General features: G+C 36.0%; 1 protein-coding gene across 5 annotated transcripts in view; it reads left to right on the top strand.

Moving 5' to 3' along the window:
• The window catches only part of LOC145945686 (uncharacterized), a 61,247-nt gene that overhangs the window by 25,394 nt on the left and 13,173 nt on the right, over positions 1–22,680 (top strand). For all 5 annotated transcript variants that reach the window (XM_083054790.1, XM_083054788.1, XM_083054787.1 and 2 more), the window contains exons 4-9: positions 15,264–15,413; positions 17,255–17,449; positions 19,188–19,273; positions 20,017–20,213; positions 20,843–20,960; positions 21,332–21,571. In XM_083054790.1, coding sequence (XP_082910916.1) covers positions 15,264–15,413; positions 17,255–17,449; positions 19,188–19,273; positions 20,017–20,213; positions 20,843–20,960; positions 21,332–21,571 — 986 coding nt within the window. The remainder of the gene's footprint in view (positions 1–15,263; positions 15,414–17,254; positions 17,450–19,187; positions 19,274–20,016; positions 20,214–20,842; positions 20,961–21,331; positions 21,572–22,680) is intronic.

Raw genomic sequence — 22,680 nt, 5'->3', positions numbered from 1 at the left:
TATTTCTCTTGTCGCTTTTATATAATAACTTTTAACTCGTAAAATTCTCCAACGTATATAAATAAAAGGTTCAAGAGTGTAATAATTAATAATAATTATAATAATTGTTGATATTTAAAGAATCAAAAGTCACATAAATTTTCCGAAAAAAATAAAAAAATAACGGAAAAATGAGCGAAAGATAATAAACCTTGAAGATCTCGTATTTCAAAAATTTAGAATTGGTGAGTTTTAGGGAAAATTAATTTTTCCGGATTTTTTTTTCTAATTTCGAATTTTTCTCGAGAAATCTCGAATTGAGATTTAATTTAACTACTTGGCATCGTAACAAAAAAAAATTCTGCACTGTGCACAACTAATCAGTTTCAACGAAAAATTCATTTTCTTTGAAACTGATGTACTACAATTCTGCCTCTTTCTAGCTCGTTAAAATTTAAATAAGTATTTCTTTTATATAGTGTATCGTTTTTATATAAATATTTTTAATTCATAAAATTCTTCAACGTATATTAAGAAACAAGTCCAATTTCAAGATTAATGTAATAATTGATGTTTGAATCTAAAGTCACAGAGAGTTTTCAAAAAAATTAAGAAATTACAGAAAAATAGGCAAAAGATAATAAATCTTAAAAGTCTCGTATATTTCAAAAGTATAGAATTAAAAGAAAAGAATATAAATATTTCTTTCATCATTTTTATATAATAATTTTTAACTCGTAGAATTTTCCAACTTATTTAAAAAAGAAATCCAACTTCAAGATTGTAATAATCGTTGATGTTTGAAGAATCTAAAATCACAGAGAGTTTCCGGAAAAATAGTCAAAGAAAAATGAGCGGAAGAATAAAACTCGTATATTTCGAAAATAATGAATATAAATATTTTCTATCACTTTTATATATTAATTTTCAACTCGTAAAATTCTCCAACTTAAAAAAAATCCAACTTCAAGATTGATGTAATAAAGGTTGACGTTTGAAAAATTTTAAATCACACAGAGGGTTTTCGAAAAAAAAAAGAAAATTCGAAAAAATCTCGAAAGTTCTGAGAATCGAGAGAGAATCGGCGCATTCAAAGTCCTAAAATTCAAAGGTAGGTAGACGAATGTTTGCGTTCGCGTACGTACGGGTTTTCGGAGCCGCTCCGGCACGCTCCGGCGCACAATTCTGGCTACGAGTAAATGTAAATGGCCGGAGGGTGGCTCCCGGCGGTGGTGGGTACAAGGGGAAAAAGGGAGATACAACGCGAGGCTGAATGCGAGGGCGTATAACGATGTAACGACTTTTGTGCGAGGAATGCGCGCGCGATACTCATGACGAGTCCCGAGTGCGAGGAATCTCCACGGAATGCTCCGAGATATATACAGCAATATGCATATGCGGGAGAATGCATTCCCGGAATTAATGCGTAAGCATTATAAATGTAAAGTGTAATAAATACGCGGAAATGAGAGTCTTTTTAGTAGTAGTGAGAAACTGATTTTGTAATACAGAATGTTCCGGTAATTTAACTGTAAATCGCGGGCTAAAACTGCAAAGGGAGAGAGGAATTTCCACATGGAAATCGATGAGTTTTAGTTCGAGCTTTTCCAAAGCCTTCAAAGTTATTCAAACGAAGAAGTGAAAGCCCCAGTATTTTAAATACATATACAGGAAAGTGTTTATGTGACCTATTAAAGACTCATTAAGGATAAAAAATCATTAAGTTTAAATTAATTTTGTAAATCGTAAATCTTAGATTATAAATAAAATTTGAAAAATAGTAATTAACATGTAATTAAATATATTAATCTTATTAATATTTATTAATTAAATATATCGATTAATTTAATATTAACTAGACTTGGAATATTAAAGATCCAAATTGATTAAAAAAACTTGCAAAACTTGCAAATTTCCACATTAAAAAAAAAGAACTCAAATATTCTAAATATACATACAAGTCTCCGAAAAGGTATAGTAATTAACAAATAATGAAATATAATCTTATATTTATTATCAATTACTAAATATATCAATCAAATATATTAATTAAATATAATTAAATATTTTTAATATTTAATATTTAATTTAATATAAACGAGGCTTAGAATATTAACAATCCAAATTGATTGAAAAACTTGCGATTGGAAGCTTGTGAATTTTAAATTTACATTTAAAATATAAATAAATAAAATGCCAATATTCTAAATATACAAGTTTTCGAAAGGGATATAGTCTCGAATATCGGGAAACATAAAATTTACACGTAGCCAACCGCCAGCAAAAACCGCAGCGGATTCACGGCGGTTGCTTCCACGTCGTCGTCTAGACGGGTGATGCATTTGACCGGAAGTGCGGTCGATCGATTATAGCGGAGAATGTATAACGATTGACGTGCCGCGGTACATCGCTCAAACGGATGTAACGGTATCGTGTCGTAATTTCGGAAAACGACGCTCGAGGCTATACTGCACTCGCCGCAATAGAAATACAAACAGCGGGGACACGGGGGATATATATGTGGTACAGTTTCACCCCCTTCAACCCCTTCTCATTCTCTCTCTCTCTTCCTCTCGCGTTTCAAATTGCCAACTCTATCCCGGTCGCGCAGCCTTCCCTTTTCCTCACCCCCATCACCAACCCTTTCCGTCATCCCGTCGCTAGTTTCTCCGCGATAAATTATGTGCGTAGCCCGTGGGGTAAACTGCGACTTGTACGCTGCACTGTGGCAGGTACGCAGTAACGATCAGAGGAGGCGGATTCGCGAACATTCGGCCAAATTTCCAACCGAACTTGCTTGATTTCGAGGGAAGCTTCATGATTATTGCAGATCGAAATTGTAATGTTGCCCGACAACTTCATGATTATTGCAAAGCCGAATTATAATGCGCCATGGGAAACTTCATGCGAGAGACTACCGCAAATCGAAATATAATATTCCATAAAGTTCTAGTAGGTTTCTGAATTATATGGCATTATATATATATATATATATATACATATATATATACACACTGGCGGATTATGGAGGGGGAGGGGGGGTTTAAAACCCCCCCTTGCAAATTAAAAGAAACAGTTTTGCTGAATTTGTTTAAAAAATATAAATAAAGAAAAACAAACATTAAAGAGCTATCGACGTCAGGATCCGCTAGTGTATATATATATAAGTATATGATACACTGTAAATTATATTCATTACGCATTCAAGGAGTTAAGTATAGATTAAGTCAGACATAGGACGAAATGATGAGATAATTTCATTGCACGAAAATAATTAGGTGAAATTCTTTATATTTATATAATATATATATATATATATATATAATATATGTTATATCTATATAATATATATTATATCTATATAATATAATATTATATCTATATAATATATATTATATAGATACAAAGAATTTTGCCTAATTATTTTCGTACAACGAAATTATCACCATTTCGTCGTATGTCTGACTTAATCTAAACTTAACTCCTTGACTGCGTAATGAGTATAATTTACAGTGTATCTTATACATACATATTGTTTATATTATATAGATGTAAAGAATTTCGCCTAATTATTTTTGTGCATGAAATTATCTCATTATTCGTCCTATGTCTGACTTAATCTAAACTTAACTCCTTGAATGCGTAATGAGTATAATTTACAGTGTATCTTATACTTTTATATATATATATAATATTATATATATATATATATATATATATAAAAGTATAAGATACACTGTAAATTATACTCATTACGCATTCAAGGAGTTAAATTTAGATTAAGTCAGACATACGACGAAATGATGAGATAATTTCATTGCACGAAAATAATTAGGTGAAATTCTTTATATCTATATAATATATATATAATATATATTATATCTATATAATTATATATTATAATATATATTATATCTATATAATTATATATTATAATATAGATACAAAGAATTTCGCCTAAATATTTTCGTGCAACGAAATTATCTCATCATTTCGTCCTATGTCTGACTTAATCTATACCTAACTCCTTGAATGCGTAATGAGTATAATTTACAGTGTATCTTATACATACATATTGTATATATTATATATATATATATATATATATATATATATATATAAAGAATTTCGCCTAATTATTTTCGTGCAACCAATATATCTCATCATTTCGTCCTATGTCTGACTTAATCTACACTTAACTCCTTGAATGCGTAATGAGTATAATTTACAGTGTATCTTATACTTACATATACATATATGTATATATATACTGGCGGATCCTGGGGGGAAACCCCCCCCCCTTGCAAATTAAAAGAAACAGTTTTGCTGAATTTGTTTAAAAAATATAAATAAAGGAAAACAAACATTAAAGAGCTATCGACGTCGTTGATCCTGGAATAAAAGCTAATCATGAAACCAAAAATATTAAATAAAATAATTTTGCAACCCCCCCCCCCCCCCCCCCATTATCGACGTCAGGATCCGCTAGTGTATATACATATATATAATATTTGGATATATATATCTTGAGTTGACATCCTCACAAGAAATCAATTTTGGATACTATAATATAAAATGCTTACTTATTATTAAAATATTTTATTATACTTAATATAAAAATTTAGTCATGCGTAATAATTAATTTTTAAAAAATAATAAACATTATATATATGTATATATACTATATACATATAAATTTTATAAAATTGTTATTATTAATATATTAATTGTTAATCGTAGTAATAAGTATTTATTAAATATTTCAAGCATATTTCAAAATAAGTATAAAATATAAATGTCGTATTAATTAATGGCAAGTAGACCCTCTATTTCACAAAGAAGCGAGCAATTACATTTGTTTTACATTTAATTAGTTTTACTAATTATCATAAATTGACAAATATAAATTAAATGTAAATTAAGTTAGATTGCTTACTTTTTGATTGCCTGATGTCTCTTTGGGTTTGTTGGACTTCTCTTTTTGTTTGTCGGATCTTCTCTTGTTATTTATTAAACACTAGGATAGAACAATTTATGCGACAATTTACATAACACTCTCTCAACGATTAATCGCACACATATGCGTATTCCATATATCGCGACGCGATACAAAGGAACGCAAAAATCACTCGAAATGCTTTGGCATTCTTCAATGATACAATTTTGCTAATTATATTTTTATTAATTATAGTGTATACATATATTAAACTATAAAATATATACTATAAAGATAAGCAAAATTTTTTAAATATATATGCTATATATAAAATTATTGAAATATTTTCTATTTTATATATATATTTATAGTATTTATATATATTTATATAGTATATTATAGATTTTATTACTATATATTTTATAATAACATACGTATATATACTATAAAATATATGCTATAAAAATAAGAAAAATTCCTGAATAGTCGCGTGACTATATTCGCGTGGATAATATAATTGTAAGGAGTGATCGCGCAAGTTTGTTCACTAATACTTGTACCGCGAGAGATAATACGGTAGCACGGAGCCACAACACACGGTTCCTACTCGTTCGACAGTCGCCGCGCGAATGATAACAAGGTCATCGCACGTAAGGAACAGCCGTGGAATTTTTGCGACATTGTGTTTACATACGTATGTATGTAACTCTGTTGTTATTCGTACTCGAGCGAGCGGGAATTGTCACATACATACTTGGTATATGTATCCTCGTATTATTCCTCGCGGAGTCAAATACCAGAAAATATTACACGAACGATTCTCTCGAATGTCGTGTGAATTTGTCGATTTGTCCGAACTACATTTTTCGATATATCGAGTATTTCGTATGATCGTGATTTTTTGCATTTTCCCGTCGCGATGTAAAATATAAAGTGCGCATCGCGCGCGATTTACCTACTACGTAAAGTGTCGCGCACTTATTTCGTCCTGTTCTATAGTAATTAGTGCGTGCGCGATCGTAATTAACTGCATTTTTGCGAATTCAATTCATCGTCGAGTAAAGGAGAAAAAAAATGAGAGAAAAACAGAACTTGTTAATTACAGTGTATTAAATTTTTAGCAATAAATTATTTAGTCTTATGAATTGCGCAGATAATAATACGGGATGTTCTTTTTGAAAAAAAAAATACTATAAAAATACGCGCAGAAAAATTCTCAAAAAGCTTCATAATATAGATAGATGTATGTATTTGATTTTTTATTTAAACGTTATTTTTTGAAATGTAAGAATTTAAAAAAGCTGTCCAATCACAGACTATATTTTAAATTTAAATGATTATCTGTCCGTAAATCGGGCATCGATAAGCATTTCGAGATTCTATTAATTTGGCATTTCCATTACGAGAAATCGAATTTGGATATATAACATATTAATTTATTGCTAATTTAATGCTCCTAAAATAAATATAGAAAAAAACCGATAATTCATAATAAATATAAATTTGATAAATGTGGAATATAGATAGAAGTGTAAAAAAAGTATTTTAAAATTTTTACAATAGAAAGAGAATTATGTGTGTAGATTCAAATCTTTCAAAATATATAAAATCTCGCTAATGTTATATCAACAATTTTCATCTTTATACTTTTCTGCACTTTCCTTAATTTTGATTATTACCTTCAAAGATGGGAAATGATGTTTTCAAATATGTGCGAGTATTGAAAATTATAAATTTACCTTAATTGGGAGAAAATGCAATTTTTTTTAATAAGAAATCGAGATATACTGATCACAGAGATCCGAGCTAATTATGGTGGTCGGTCGCTGCGAAAAGCGAAGCAAGTGTCATCACGATAGCGCGTTATTAAATGCAATAAAGCTTTTAGAGGGACGCGTTTAAATGCATGAAGCGTAGGACTCGTAAGGGACTTATCCCGCGGAACTCTTCGCCAGGAGTCGCGCGGCTTATCCTAGGACAGGAAGCGCGCCCCGGCTGGTTATGTCGCGTCTCGACATATTTACGCGAGCCACGATAACCGGACAGCGGTCCTTTTTAAAACGGGGTTTAAAAGCTTTCTGGAGTCCGGGAGAGAAAAAGTCGCATCAGGGGGCGCGACCGCACGACTTAAAACGAATACTAATGCAACGCGTGCGAAAATGCATTCAGATTTTTTTTCTTTTTATTTTCTTTCTCAATTCGCACTTTTGCAATTTGTTCCAGTATAAGGCGTTGTAATAGGTTTTTATCCTATATCTCAGTATCATCACTTTTTTACTATAAACTTTAATAATAAATTAAAAAGGCTTTAATATACAAAATCAGATATGAAAAGGGCTAAGTCCTTATTAGCCCCTTTTCATATTTGATTTTTTAATTATTATAAAATTTTGATTTATCAAAAATATGTAACAAGAGTTATTATTATAATTATTGTAAAAGTCAAAATTATTTTAAGTTATAACAATAAATGACAATGTTCTGATATGTAAATACAAAATCAGATATGAAAAAGATTAATAAGATCTTATAAAAGCTGATTTTGTAATTATTGTATAAAATTTGAATTTATCGAAAATGCAACAACAGTAGAGGATAAAAGATTTTGTATAAGAGAAGAAGGAAAATGTGTGTACATTTCATCTCGCATTATAGATATGAAAGGATTAATACGCCATTATAAGGGCTAACAATAATAACTGTTTTCGATAAATCCAAATTTTACAATAATTACAAAATCAGATGTAAAAAAGGTTAATATGCCTTTATAAGGGCTTATTATTCATCGTCGCACATCTGATTTTGTAATTGTTGTAAAATTTCGATTTATCAAAAATATGTAACACCAATTATTATTGTAATTATTGTATTATTAACCAATTATTGTAAATTATAATAATACATTGAAAAGGCTCTTATAAAAGCTGATTTTGTAATTGTATAAAATTTGAATTTATCGAAAATGCAACAACAGTAGAGGATACAAAATGTTGTATAAGAGAGGAAGAAAAATGTGTGTATATTTCATCTCGCATTATAACAGCATGAATCTCCTCTGAGAAATACAATCGTTGTTGTGTCCGCGTCTCTCTTGAAGGAAGGGAGACGCGGACATTTTTATAGATGTCTTCTCGTTACTTCAATTCTCCGGACTATGGCGTCGGAACAGGATGCTCCTAGGATGTTCCACACCTTGAGAAACGACTGCCAGCCATTATTCCTTGGACATTGATAAAAAGGACAGTCACATCGGGCCGGAATGGGACGACTAACACAACTCTCGCATCACTCCCTTTCATAAAGGAAGACAGCGGAGAGTTAACGAGAACCGACACGGATCTTATATACACGCATACTTATTAAACTCTGTGATTTAATTAATACTCTCTTCGCAAATTTTTAATCTCCAATATGTACAAAAATTTTCTATTCAGAATCTTTTGAACATCTAATCTCATTAAGGGTCTCGGATCGACGAGACTTGTTGGAAGCGAAGCATCTTAGACGGTTCAGTTACTCCAATTTAATTTATTCCCGAAATGTACTCCGGGGAATTTCGCGTCACACGGTTCGGGAATTACTGTGCTAAGTTTGCGAGATAATTGTGTGCGTGCTAAAAAGCAGCATATACGAAACAGTCTCTCAGGATGTTTATCCCTTACATGCAGCTTCAGCAATCGCGTCTGGCGGACAGCGGGGAATGTATTCGCTGTTTGAAATATAGACGGCCATATTATTCTCCGCGTGCAATCTCAGAACGCGATAAAATGGAGATGGAAAGAATCGAGAGAGTGGAAGGAACACGAGTGGAGAGAGGGATGTATATCGCGAATAGGAATGTATCTTCCGTCCCTCTTCCATCCTTCCTCATTTTTCGGTACTCAACACACCGCGAAGACGCGCATGAATATTCCCCCCTGCTTATTTTCTTTTCATCAGCTCCATTATTCGCCGCCCTATGTCCGCGTACTGTTATATCGCGAATGTAGATAGAAAAATTTCGCCCCGAAGGGCTGCCAAAAGCAAAGTATCTCGGTCGCGACAACAAGTACTAATTACGACTGAGCGTACGAAACAAATAAGGGGATCTTCGAAGCCTGTTAAATGGAATTGTGTTTTTTTGAGAAATAAATGAGACAGTCTACTGGGAAATTATATATGTACGATAGATGGAGATTTACTTTAATCGAAAAACTTTTTTAGATGTCGAGTAAGTAATATCGATTATCCTTTTCATCTGCATAATTAAAATTGACGTTTCGATTTTCTTATAGAGGTGTCGTTCATTTAAAAAGTAAATATATTCTGCTGGAACAACTTTCTCGAAACGAAGTGAAAGCAGATTACAAAAGATGTTAACTCTTCAGTCAATAAACGGTATCCATACATTGATGAAAAAATTATTAAATTAAATTAAATTATTAAATTATTTAAAAAATGCATTGACAGAAGGATCAGGGAAGGAAGAAGAAAAATCCAGGAATTTTCAAATCAAATACATTACGAGAATCTATAAACGCGCGCGTTTATGGTGGAGTAGCACACATAAAAGGGAAGTACGAGGGGGAGGGGGTCATCGTTTCCATCTGCTCCAGATGTCTCGCATGTACATTGGGACACTGTGTGTACTACGGATTGAATAACATCGTATACGATAATGGCTTTGCCAAGCCGTGTATCTGGAACACTGCGTATACGAACACTCGGTATCGAACACTAGGATCTCTCACGGTGGCTCCTTGAAAACCCCGGAAAGAGCGCGAAATCTCACTAATTGCAGGATTTAACACTTTAATGGCTCCGAGGATTTAGGTACGACGAATTTTAACAGCATCTGAGATTTCCAAGCTTGATAAATAAGAGAGAGACTTATTCTCTCTTTTACAGCAAGTACGATAGATAAGTGTGTTCTCCCATTTTTTAATAAGGAAACAATATTGTAACGAATAAATCTGTAGATATTAAATTTTGTAACAAATAAATTTATACTTTGTAAAAATTTCTAATTGATCTGCAGCAGATGTAGAAACGAACAAATAATTTATCTAGAAAGATGAAAGAGATAATAATACTTCTTCTTTTTAAAACTGTCACTAAATTATATTTCTCCAATACAATATTTTAATAATTATTTTTAATAATAATAGTTCTTAACAAGTACATTATATGAAATTGCAATGTTTCAACATTCATGGAATTTATAAGATTCCGTTGTAGGTCGATTCATATTTCCGGCAATCGCTGTCATGTTGTTGCTTTCCGTTCTCTTTAAATAATACAATACCGTAATCGGACGAGCAACGGATTGAGATCAATGGAATCAAGCGCAACAAGGCGATAGCCAGGAAGCTCTCGTCTCGGGTTTACCTCGGGGATAAAGCGAGAGAGAAAGAGAACTAGAGAAAGGAAGAGAGACAGAGAATTCAGAGAGGCGTTCGCGGTTGGTACATGTTCCGTCGTTCCTCCAATTTCCGCCGTTCAGCCGGCAGCTCGCGCGATTTTGCGAAACGGCCGCTTTGCAAAAAACCCCCGACACGACTCCGCACTTTCCTTGAGCCAGACGGGGTATATCGCTTCGCGGGAATCCCCTGACCGAAAATGAGTGCGATGCGCTCGCCGAAAAGCCGGATGGAAAAATAACTCGCGTGAGTGTGAAACGCTTCGCTCTATCATCCCCGAGGCAAACCCCGAGATAAGAGCTTCCCAGTCGAGCTTTCCTTCCGTTCTTGCTGTTAAGACGCTTCATTTGAACCCTTCTGTCAATGCATAAGTTTTCACCCCTTCATAAACGTATGCATACCCGGGTACCAATTGTATTTTGTTTCGAGCAAAGAAAAAATTTCGACACATTTCTAAAGTTCCTTTGGGTACCAGGGTATCCATTCATTAATAGAAAGGTTCAATCAAAATCATCTTTTCTCTTGCATTTTTTTTCATCTGGACTCCAGTTTTACTTTTCTCTTGTGTTACTCGATATTAAACATTTTAACAATGAGTCAAGTTCTCAGTGCTGGAATGAAGGATTAATATTAAATAAAGTTTAATGGAAAAATAAAATAAGTAAGTTATTCTTGTCTATAAAAGATACTTATAGATGGCGGATTTTCGCGGGTTCGAGGGTATTGATTCGCGAGGTTACGCACTTTATATGTACCTATATGTACGTGATACAACAATTTCCACCCCCGAGCGAAACAATATCCGTGCCGACATCTACACAGGGTTGTAGCAAGCGATGGTGTCGCTTAGTTTCCTGCGAGCTTCACAAGATGGCGAAGGCTGGTGTGTTTTCCACCCTCGGTGTACGAGGGAGGTGGCTCTCCATCCCCTTGCCTCCTTGCTCTTGCGAAAGAAGCTGTTACCGTGTTACAACCACGAGTACAGGAGAAAGAGGGAGGAAAGTGGGAGAGAGGAAGCCATCTTTAGGGTCGATCTTTAGGGAGATTTTCGTTGATTTACAGCGCCATTATCGATGCGGCGCTCGCTCGCGCGTCAACCGGTTTCTCCGGGCATATGGAGACGCCGTAAAAGGGCTGTAAATCCATTATTTACACGAGCATGCGAACCGACTGGAAGAAGGTCGACGGCTCTCCGTGAGTTACGAGACCGATGCTTTCCACGATGGCTCGTAAATATTTATTTCCAGTCCCGGCCAGAAGCGACACGTCGATAAAACTGATTATGCAGCGCGAGGTAGACGACGTTCGTACATTGAGAATTGATTTGTCCGTACTACTCATCAGTAGCGATGGGATTAAGCGTCTTACAAGTAGGCTCGAATTTGTGCTTTCGAACTCTCTATGGTTACTTCGAAAAAGAAAAGACAGTAGACTCAATCTTGTCTCAAGTAGACTCGACCTTGACGAGATAAGTTAGGTTCAAACCCATAAGTATATCGAAGAACAAAAGCAGTACTTCCAAGTACATTCGATCCTGGATATTCGAATCATTTATGAGTACTTTTATGAGAAATTGTAAAGGGTGAATGGGTGGTTGGGATAGGTGTGTGGATGTGTAGCAAAAGTATCATAAATAGATTTTGTATCTTAGAGTTCGAGTACTACTTGTAAAAGGTTCGATTTCTCGATAGAAAGTACTTACAAGTACTATCTTGCAGGTACTCAATCTAAAATTTGATTACTTCGCAAGTACAAGGTATGAAAATAATATTTTTTATGAGTACTATTCGAACCCTAAAAAAAGAAACTTGTTTATTGAATTCGACTTGAATTTTTAAGTACATATTGAACTCGATTCTTTCCCTACTGATCAGTCTCTCCCGTTACAAATCTTGAACAAAACATTGGCTTCATGAAGTTTCATTAAGGATATCAATTAGCTCATTGATACGCATATTATCGCAAACTTGAAACGCGCCATTTGGTCCTTCCATCTCTCTAATTAATCCTTCATATCTCTCTCAAACAACATTTGCAATGCCATGATATTAAATTCGCGTTAATCATTTCCCACATTTGTATATCCGTGATCCCGTATCTGGCTTCGTAATAAGTCACCACGGTGCACATTCAGGGCGAACGGGAATGTATTTTCATATCGGCGGTCTTAAACGTTTTCGAGCGAGTTACGAGCGTGTTTGTTTTTTTTTATAGCGAAAATACGCCGTCCCTCGGACGGAGGGGGGTACGACTTTTCTTTTTTTCTTATTAGGATATAGATTCACGCGAGGTGATTTATGAGGCGACGTTGCACGCGCGCGAGTCACGTGACGCGGGATGAAAATATCTCCTCGCCTGATTCGCGATACATCAATTTTATGCAGAGCGCATCGATCGATCCGCCTTTCAATTTTCATGTAAATTTCGCAGCGATCGCGTGTCCCCGTCGCTTTCTCTTGTCCTCCCGGGCACTTGTTCCGGCCTCGGGATCGGCCGTGATGTATAGGGCCCGGCGGACAGACACACAAGCGTGGACGCGATTGCGCGGCAACCACAATCGCGATGCGCTCTTCTCGTAAAGGAGAAATGAGACAGAACATTCGCCCCCGTTACAATGTAGCCTGCTTTTCCTAAGTATCATGGATTTCGATGTAAATTCCTCGTCTAAAGAATCACATCTTTTTTTTTTTTCGCTCAGGCTTAGCTAAGATAAGTGAAAAGACGAGATTGATAATATAATAATTAGTGGAGACACGCAAAAATAAATCATGTTTCTCGCTATAAAATTAGTAATTTTTTTAAACAATTAATTACAATGTCGCCTGCGTAATATCCTTGTAAATATCAATGAACCTTAATATAAATTCCTTTTATAAAAGAAAGTACGTCTTTTTTTAGCTTTGCTAAGAAAAGTGAAAAGACGAGATTGATAATAATTATTAGAGACACGCAAAAATAAATCATGTTTCTCGCCATAAAATTAGTAATTTTTTAATCACTTACAATATCACCTGTGTAATATCCCTATAAATATCAACAAACTTCGATATATAAATTCTTCTTATAAAAAAAGCACGTCTTTTTTTTTTAGCTCAGGCTTAGCTAAGAAAAGTGAAAAGACGAGATTGATAATATAATAATTTCATGAGACACGCAAGAATAAATCATATGTTCTCTCGCCATAAAATTAGTAATTTTTTTATCAATTAAACGCGTATACACATAACTCCGTAACAGATTAAATTTTATTATTGTTATTATAAAATATTTCTTTTTTTACATACTTTAGATACACATTTATCAATTTTTAAAGATAAATTTAATTACTGAAATTGTTTTGGCGAATCAAAAATGTAAGAGTACACAATCATCAATTTAATAAAAAATTTGTTGTTTCAGATCTTCTTCCTCATTCTTTTTAAGTTGCCTTTGTACACTCCGGAGAATAACCATTAAATTAACCGGGCATATAAATTGAAAAAAATTCAGAGAAAAGTATAGAGAAATTCCTAAGTGTATCGATGAATCGATACTTGCGTCGGGTGAGAAATATGGGCCGGGTTGTCGTTGTCAGAAGAGAAGCAAGAAAATTCGGTAGAGAGAATGTCACGATCGAGTGTCTTGATTTATCGGGATGTATCGAGTGCACGCCAGCCATCCTATCGAGGCTCTTTGGAGGAAATAGGAGATACGTTAGTTGGACGAACGGCCGCCTGTGATAATTGAAACCGTTAATTAAATCTCGGGGATAAGCTTCGCGGCTAAATGAGTTTTTAGATCGCCGCCTCTCTCGAAGCCGCCAAGGGATGAAATCTCCATCGTTTCATTCCCGATGTCGCTTGCCAATGCAAACGATATTTGTATCCCTCCTTGATCCTTCATATTGTTTTATCTCATTCAGAAACTAAAGAAGTCTCTCTCTCTCTCTACTTTTCAAATATATTTATTGTAAAAAAAGAAAACTGAAAACCCAACACAATTATCGCAGAAATAAATCGAGTTTTACGATAGCTCCATTCGGTTTTAAATAAATATTGATTTCAACAAAAGCACAAAATTTTAATAAACGACTAGAATAATATAAAACTTGTGTAAATACACTTATCAACAAAGTTATACAGTCAGCGCGTTTGATCTATCGATGCTTTTATTACAATATTTGGTGGTGAAATGATTTACTTACATTCGCACAGTGACAAGTTCGATATTCAAGTGTCAGCAGAAAGTTTGGAACGGATTTTCCGATAAGTCTCTCTCTCTCTCTCTCTCTCTCTCTCTCTCTCTCTCTCTCTCTCTCTCTCTTCCGGAGAAGGCCGTCGTCCTAGTCTAATTTGCGGATCGCTAAAAGGAAACTACGTGGCTCGATGGATGGGGGGCGGAGAAGAATTTATAGTTGCCGTAATATCGAAAACTCTCTCCGTGTGAATAGTTCGCAAGAGGAACGATATAAATTTCGGGGACTAATCCCATGCTTCCATTCTCGCGAACAAACTCTGGCGATAATTTTTCGTCCGATGTAAATCAGAGGTCCCTCCACGAAAGGAGCGTCTCCTCCAGGAGACCTCGCGCGCAAAAAGCTTCTTAAATACAATTAAAAAATTACCATGTCTGCAGAGGGCAAGAGATATTGACGACAGCCGAAGAAGAATGTTTCAAGGGAAACTTTATCCTTACTCGTGTTTTCCAATTGCCCTATAAGAGCATCTTAAGAGAGAAAGGCTGCAATTATTTGTTCAGCCAAAAAATTATTAACTAAAATAATATAGCATTTGTCTGTTAATATATAAAATATATATGTTTAATTATATTTAATTATAATTTAATTTATTATATGTATATAACAAATTAAAATATAATTAAATATATAAAATATATATAATATATAATATATGTATAAAATATATAATATAAAAAATTTATAAATGTTTAATTCGCTTCTCTTGTTTCAGGCCAAAGAAATCTGAGAAAATACCCAGTCATGGTGTTCATTCATGGCGAGAGCTTCGAATGGAACAGCGGCAATCCTTACGATGGCACTATATTGGCAGCTTACGGCAACGTTGTTTTCGTTACAATTAATTTTCGACTCGGCATCTTAGGTAAGAGGAAGTATAGATTTATAAAGAAAAAAAGATCTCTAAAAGAGACTTGTCGGTTCGGCGAGGTAGGGGTTTGCATCTTTTTCTTATCGTCCTCTTAAATTCCGCATCTAGTAAAGCGCATAGGATGCCGGAATCGATCGATGCACATCGTGCAGAAAAATACTAACGCCTAATATACTTTTACTGTTCCGCCGTATAAATAACTTCGTTACGGCTCGTCGTTTGCCAAGGCTGCTTGCCTTGCCTCGCCTCGCCTGCCACGCAAACTTCTTATCTAAATTTTTATCGCCCCGAGCTTTTCAATATCGTATATACAATGTATATATACAGCTCGCCCTCTCAAAGAAAATTTCGCCGCTACACGATACACAGGACGGGCGACTTATCACGTCACCGCAAGTGTAAAAACGACGGCTCAATTTAATCGCCAAATAAAACCATTCGCGAAGTCAAGAGTAGAGGGATAACAATCGAATCCTCTGACGAATGAAATTTTCGCGGATCGCTCACAGCGAAACAGCTGTGCGAAACAAAATATTCATACGAGCGATTCAACAGCAATGAGGTTTGGCTAGATTGCGGCACTTTTTCTGGTATGATACAAAAAAACATTAAATTATTCCATGCATTGTATGCACTTTTCTCTCTCTCTCTCTCTCTCATTGTTAAAAAAAAAGAAGGTAACCGATGGAGTAACAGTATATTTCGTTGCACGAGAGCAGCGGTCATGCGAAAGCGTCATTATTCAGAAAGTCCGTTAAAAAGTGCCATCCGAAATTGTCGTGTACGTACAATGCTCGTTTTGAGGGCGGGGGAGGAGGTTAACAGCGAAATTCCGACAATCTCTTCTCGCGAGATGACAGCGACGGGGCGCGATGCAAATGGACGAAGGGAAAGGGGGGGGGGCTCGGAGAGGAGCGGGTACTATACATTCGGTATATCCGGTAAGTGGAGTGGTTCCGCGGCGGAGAAAAAAAGAGGCGGACGCGAAACCATAATCATAAATTAGGTTAAAGTGCTGGGGAAGCGCTTAGTAACCCCCGACCCCCCGCTCTCTGGGGCTGTCCGGAGTTAGCCCCGTGAGGAGCCTGCGGATAACTTCGACCCCCCCTCGTCCCCCCCAACCTACACCCCCCTGCCCACGCCGTGATGTCCGCCCTGTGCGCAAAACAGGGGAAAAATATGGTCCCGAGCGCGCGAAGTCGGCCCTCGAGCAAAAAGAGCCCCGGCGAGCGATCGCGTTACAGCGCGAAAGTGCTTCATGTTTAAGCACGAGAGGGGAGAATTTCGCATCTCCGTGGAGCTAATTAATTGGGACGCCAAATGTACACGCGAGAGAGGGAAGAGGAGAGTCTCCGGGGATCTCTTGAAATCTAAAAATCTCTCTCCTTCATCTGGTTATTCGGGGATTCCCCCGATAAGAAACGAAAGCAAGAGAGGCGTCTCTTTCTTTCTCGGAAACTGCACACTTTTACATGGTTGAATATAATTGACGTTACAAGATGCTAATTTTGTGTAAGATAACAGATTTTATATCGTTAGAATTTGAACATCACGTTCCTTATATGATTTACATGTCTTTCTTAATTTTGTAGATTTTGAGTTAATTCGAGGAAATTCTTATTGCTCGTCTAAATTTTTATAATTTAAATTCTTGAGATTTAAAATTATAAAAATAATATAATTAATAAAATTATTGAAACAATAAAACAATTGTTCTGGAATCTCAAGAATGTATGATTTCTAGAGGAAATTATTTTTAATATTTGAAGAAGAATCAATTTGTCCTTACAACTATTTCCTTAATTTTGTTAATAATCGTGAAATTTTCATTGTAGGGTTTCTGAGGCCTGGAATTAGAGACGACACAGCAAGCAATTTCGGATTATTGGATCAAATAGCGGCATTGCTTTGGCTTAGAGAGAACATCGCTGAATTCGGCGGTGATTTTAACAGAGTCACTTTGATCGGTCACGGAACCGGAGCCATCTTTGCTAATTTACTTCTAATTAGTCCGGTCGCCAACAAGAAAGGTAAAGAAAAGACCAGCGGTTTTTTTTACTATAATACTACGCCTACAATTCTTGAATCTTCTGTCAATGAAATTTGGAAATCTAACATTTAACAGGAAAGAATGTTTGATGCCCAGCAGCTGCTATAAAAAAATTGTCGCAATTGATACTTGAATATATGATTGATGAAAAATTATTGACAGAAGGGTTAATCGTTTCTCCCTTGCTATATAATTCTACAAAGTTCTCTTCATTTCTCAAAGCACTTTCCACTATTCATTTCCAATTTTTTTTGTGCCATCGTCCGTCGACCCTTGCCAATTTCCGCCGATCGTTTTTTTTTGGGGGAAAAAAAAAAGAATCTCGAACGTGCACTCGCGCAACGATGTACCCGCTCGCGAGAATCAAAAGGGAACGATATGCAATCCGTGCTAATCCCTCCCCTCGCTGTAATTGGAAACATTATCCGTAGTCATAAGAGCGTACGGTGATCGCATATAGAGATCGCGATTTCCGACTCGACCGGAGATAATCGCGGGATTAATTGGAGGAATCAGGGCGGGAGAGATACGCATACGTGCTCTTGCATTAAACACAATACGCCGCATACGATCGAGACGACATTCTGATGTGTGTTGCAACGAATGGGTCATCGATCATAAAGGAACTACGGAATTAGCACGATTAATTCTTCTGTCAATAAACTGATACCCGAAGCAGCTTTAAAGATGTGTCGGGGAAATTTTTATCCCACATTGCTCGTCTAGATTTGTTTTCTTAGGTTTTGATAATTTTAATATATAATAGTTCAATGTCTAACAATTGTTATAAAAAAAATTGTCATAGTACAATTTGTCAAAAACATACAGTTGATACCCGGCTACCCATGCATTGATGAAAAGATGAATAATCCAGCTTTGACAGATGAGTTTAGAACTAATATGTATTTAACGTAAATAAACCCGCGAAGTATGACAATTCGATCGAACTGTCTGGAGATTCAGATGTCAACGACCCTTCAATTATCCCTTTCTCGAGTTTGCGCCCTCTTTTTTTCCTCGACTCGAGCGAGCACTCGCGTCGCGATATTTCCAGAGTTTGACAAGGAGCTAGAAATCACCGGTCTCCAACACGTGTTCGAACGGCGAAGCACACACATCGAGCACCGCGGCAGCACTCTCTCGAGAGCACTCTCGGGCAGCCGGCGGTGCTTGGCCGAGCAGGGTCAGCGAGAACGAGCGAGAGAGCACAAGAAAGAAGACGTCGACCATTTTTCACCCGACCGACTTCGCAATAGCGGCTCGGGGGGAGAGAAGAAACTTTTCTCTTCCGGTCGAGCGCACAATGCCATCGCGTCCGGCCGATAATTATATTGTGCAATGAAAAATAACCGGACTTAATATTTTACACGTCGAGACAGAAATGCCTGGCCGTGCCATGCGAGGGGTTCTCAAACATTCGAGAGCCGTTTTATCTATTTATGTCAACGTTCTCCTCTTCTTCCGCGAAATCATTTGTCGGATCATGTTTGGAGAAGCGATAAATATGCAGCATTGTTATTGCTTGGACAAACAATTTTTTTCACGATGTATTTTTCCCTCTTCAATCTTGTTTAGATTCTTCCAACTTTCGAATTTTCAGGGTGCAAAAAAAAATTTAGAAAAATTTATATAAAATCCCGATGAGGTTTGAGAATTGTTGGGACCGCATTGAATGAGCTAAGTTATTAATCTGTCTGGCATCCATCTTGTTGGCGTAGGTTTGTTTAAACGGGCCATCCTGATGTCTGGATCGGCAATGAGCGCGGACGCGATCGGGAAGGGGCCACTGCAAATCACCAAGCAGGTAAAGAAAGATGCATAATGGTCGCGAATAAAAACGGCGAAAGATGAGGATTGATGCGCGCGGATTTCAGTCTCACGGAATGACAAATCGTTACGCGCAACATCTATTATCATTAATTCTAACGATTGACTTGATTTTCTGAATTTCAAAGATTCTCTACGCGTTCCTAGCTCTTCAAGTTCTAAGTCGAGTCATTCACAAAATTAATCAAATGTTTTAAAAGTTTCATAAATGTTTTCAATGTATAACGAAAAAAAAAATTACAGTCGTACAAAAGGAAGAAGATCTTTGACAATATTAAATGCTTAATCAGCAGAATAGTATATATATTTCTAAAATGAAATATATAGAGAGATGTATAAGTATGTAGATTTTTTAAAATAAATTTTTGAAATTTTTAAATTATATTCATTCAAATTCAGAACTGTTGAAATTTCTAATTAAAATTAAATCAATTTCAAAATTCCAAATAAAAAGAGAGATCGTTTCAGATTGCATTTTTCTACTCGACGTAGGTACGTTTCGCAAATGACGGCGCGATGTTTCGATCGCTTCGGTCGCGATTCGAATTCGAATCGGCAAGATGTATCGTCGCTCGTCACGATGCCGAATAGGTACACGGGTTACATCGACACACTAGAAGGGTGGGAAAGGGTGAAGGGAACAGAGACAGTTCACCCCGCGTTCACATTTCGCTCGTGAGCTCAATGCTGAAAAGAGGGGGGGGGGAAATCGTTTTTCAGGTGGCTCACGCTCTCAACTGTCCCACCACCAGCGACAGCGAACTGGCGATCTGCTTGCGCAACCAGGACGTAGACAGGCTGCTACATGTGAAAATCCACAAGCCGAAATACGTGCCGGCCTACGCGCCATTGATCGACCGTGCCGTTATCCCCGACAAACCCTTCAATTTAATGGAGAACGCTCAGCTCTTCGGCAGGTATGATTTTTCCCATTCTCACCCCTTCTGTCAATAAACGAGTATTTGGATACCCGAAGCAATTTTAAATGCTTAAAAATGTATCGCAATTTTTCTAGGCCTACAAAACAAAATATTAAGAACCTTTATATTTAAAAACCTTTCAAAATATAACGAGAAAGAATGTTCAATGCCTAGCATCAAACTGTTATAAAAAAATTATCGCTATGCAATGTGTCAAAAACACGTAGCTGGTACTCAGGTATCTATACATTGATGGAAAGATGAACATTATGCATTGACAGAAGGTTTAATCCTAAGTTTGTTAATCCTTCTGTCAATGACCGGATATTCAAAGCAATTTAAAATGTTTAAAATGTGTCGAGATCTCCTAAAATATGTCTGATGCTCAGCAGCTGCTATAAAAGCTGCTCGAAAACACGTAATTTGTATTCGGATACCCATACATTGATGGAAAGCTGGAAAATTATGCATTGACAGAAGGGGTAAATTCTTAGATGTTGAGGGTGGAATCGACAGAAGGAATCTCGCATTTATGTAGATCTCAGGGAATAGAAATAAATTTCGAGCGAGCGATGCTTTAAAATTTAGCAAATTAAAAACACGAGGAATCGTAACGTTGTTTTCAGGTTCGACTTGATGTATGGCGTGACCGAGTCCGAGAAATTTCACATCCTGCCACCAGTTGCTCTGTTACACGGCATGCTTGATGGACAACGAGATGAAATCCTGCGAGATCATGCCAAAGTATTTTTTTTTTTATCAATTCGTTTTTTGTATCTATCAAATAAGTATCTAAATGAAGTTTAGAATATTAAATCTTTAAATCTTCAGATTATTAGATTCCTCGATTTCTACCTTTCTTCTTCTCTATTCTCATTGTCAGATTCAGTTTCTTAAATTTAGCTTTAACTTTATTTTTTGCAGCTGATTTTTAGAATTTGCTCCCCAAACTTTATTTGAAATTTTTTATATCCTTCATATTTCAGGTTTATAAAAGTATATGAAAAAAGGTACTGGACAATCAGAATTTTTTTACCCTTAGAATCTTCAGACCTTTGAATCCCCACATTTTTAGAATCTCGAATCCACGCAGTATATGAAGAATATGTCCTCAGGCGACGCACGAACTGGAGCCGGAGCTGATCCTGTCGAAAGTGCTGGAGCAATACGGCGACTTTTCCAACGGATTCACGAAAGAGTACGCCACGAAGAATCGGGACATGGTGCTGGAGGCGTTATCGGATAGCGGCACCGTGGCGCCGTTAATAATGACTGCCAATTTGCATTCAAGGGCGAACCCGAAGAGCTACATGTACGTCTTCTCGCATCCGAAAGCTATGCAAGACTACTCTGGCGTAAGTAGGTCTCTCAGCGATACAACGAAGATCGATTATCGCGGCTCAGACGCCTCTCGACAAAGCGAGACCCGACACGGTACGGGAAAAATGTTGCGCATAAGAAGGAGAGAGTGAGAAAGAGTGAGAGAGAGAAAGAGGAGAAGACGCGAAGGGAGAGACGGACTCTCTGGCGGGGATGATGAGTTAAAGTGCACTTCCTTCAACGCTCCAATTCGTGCAGCTTCATGCAACGTTGTTGTTCCCTGATGCGGAGCATTGCTCCTGAAAACGAAGAGCATTTCTCATCGCCGCGCTTTATCGAGGAATCTGTGTGTGGGTGGGTGTCCGTGTGCGTGAAATGGGAAATTTACTTTTTCTAATTCCCTAAAATGCGAAAGAAAGGAGAAAGAAAGATATGCTATGGTTTTCTGCGAGGATCGTAAGGAGTGTTGATTGCTTAGAGAGAGATGGAGAGAGAAAGGGAAAGAAAGAATACGTGGATTCTCTCCTTCCTTTACGAAACTTTAGATTAACAGATTCGCGAATTTATTATTAAAGTATATGATATACTTTAAGAATTCTATCGTTAATAATTGTATACACTTTTAAGTGTCTTTTTAAAAAAAATTGTAAATTTTTATAACTTTTATATTAGATTAATATTTTCCTCTTAATTTCACATTTACAGAATTTTATGTTTAAAACTTGATCACTATAATTTTCAATGAGATAGATTAAAATAATAGCTTCTCATTAAATCTAGGAATTTATTTTAAGTATATATGATATTTTAAGAATCCTATTGTCAATAACTTTATACGTTTTTAAGTTGTTTTTAACAAAATTTTAAATTTTCAACCTTTTATTATATATAAATCAATATTTGTCCAATTTTACATTTACAGAAATTAATTTTTAAAACTTCACTAAAATTTTTAATATTAGTGAAGCACTAGCGGATCCTGACGTCAGTAATGGGGGGGGGGGGTTTGCAAAATTATTTAATTTAATATTTTTGGTTTCATGATTGGCTTTTATTCCAGGATCAGCGACGTCGATTGCTCTTTAATGTTTGTTTTTTTTTATTTATATTTTTTAAACAAATTCAGCAAAATTGTTTTCCCCCA

This window comes from Prenolepis imparis, unplaced genomic scaffold (genome assembly GCF_030444845.1).
Source record: "Prenolepis imparis isolate NDT839.2.m4 unplaced genomic scaffold, iyPreImpa1.0 SCAF_14, whole genome shotgun sequence".
In the NCBI taxonomy this organism is placed as follows: Eukaryota; Metazoa; Arthropoda; class Insecta; order Hymenoptera; family Formicidae; genus Prenolepis; species Prenolepis imparis.
The sequence above is the reverse complement of the archived record's forward strand: the minus strand, read 5'-3'. Positions and strand labels throughout refer to the sequence as shown.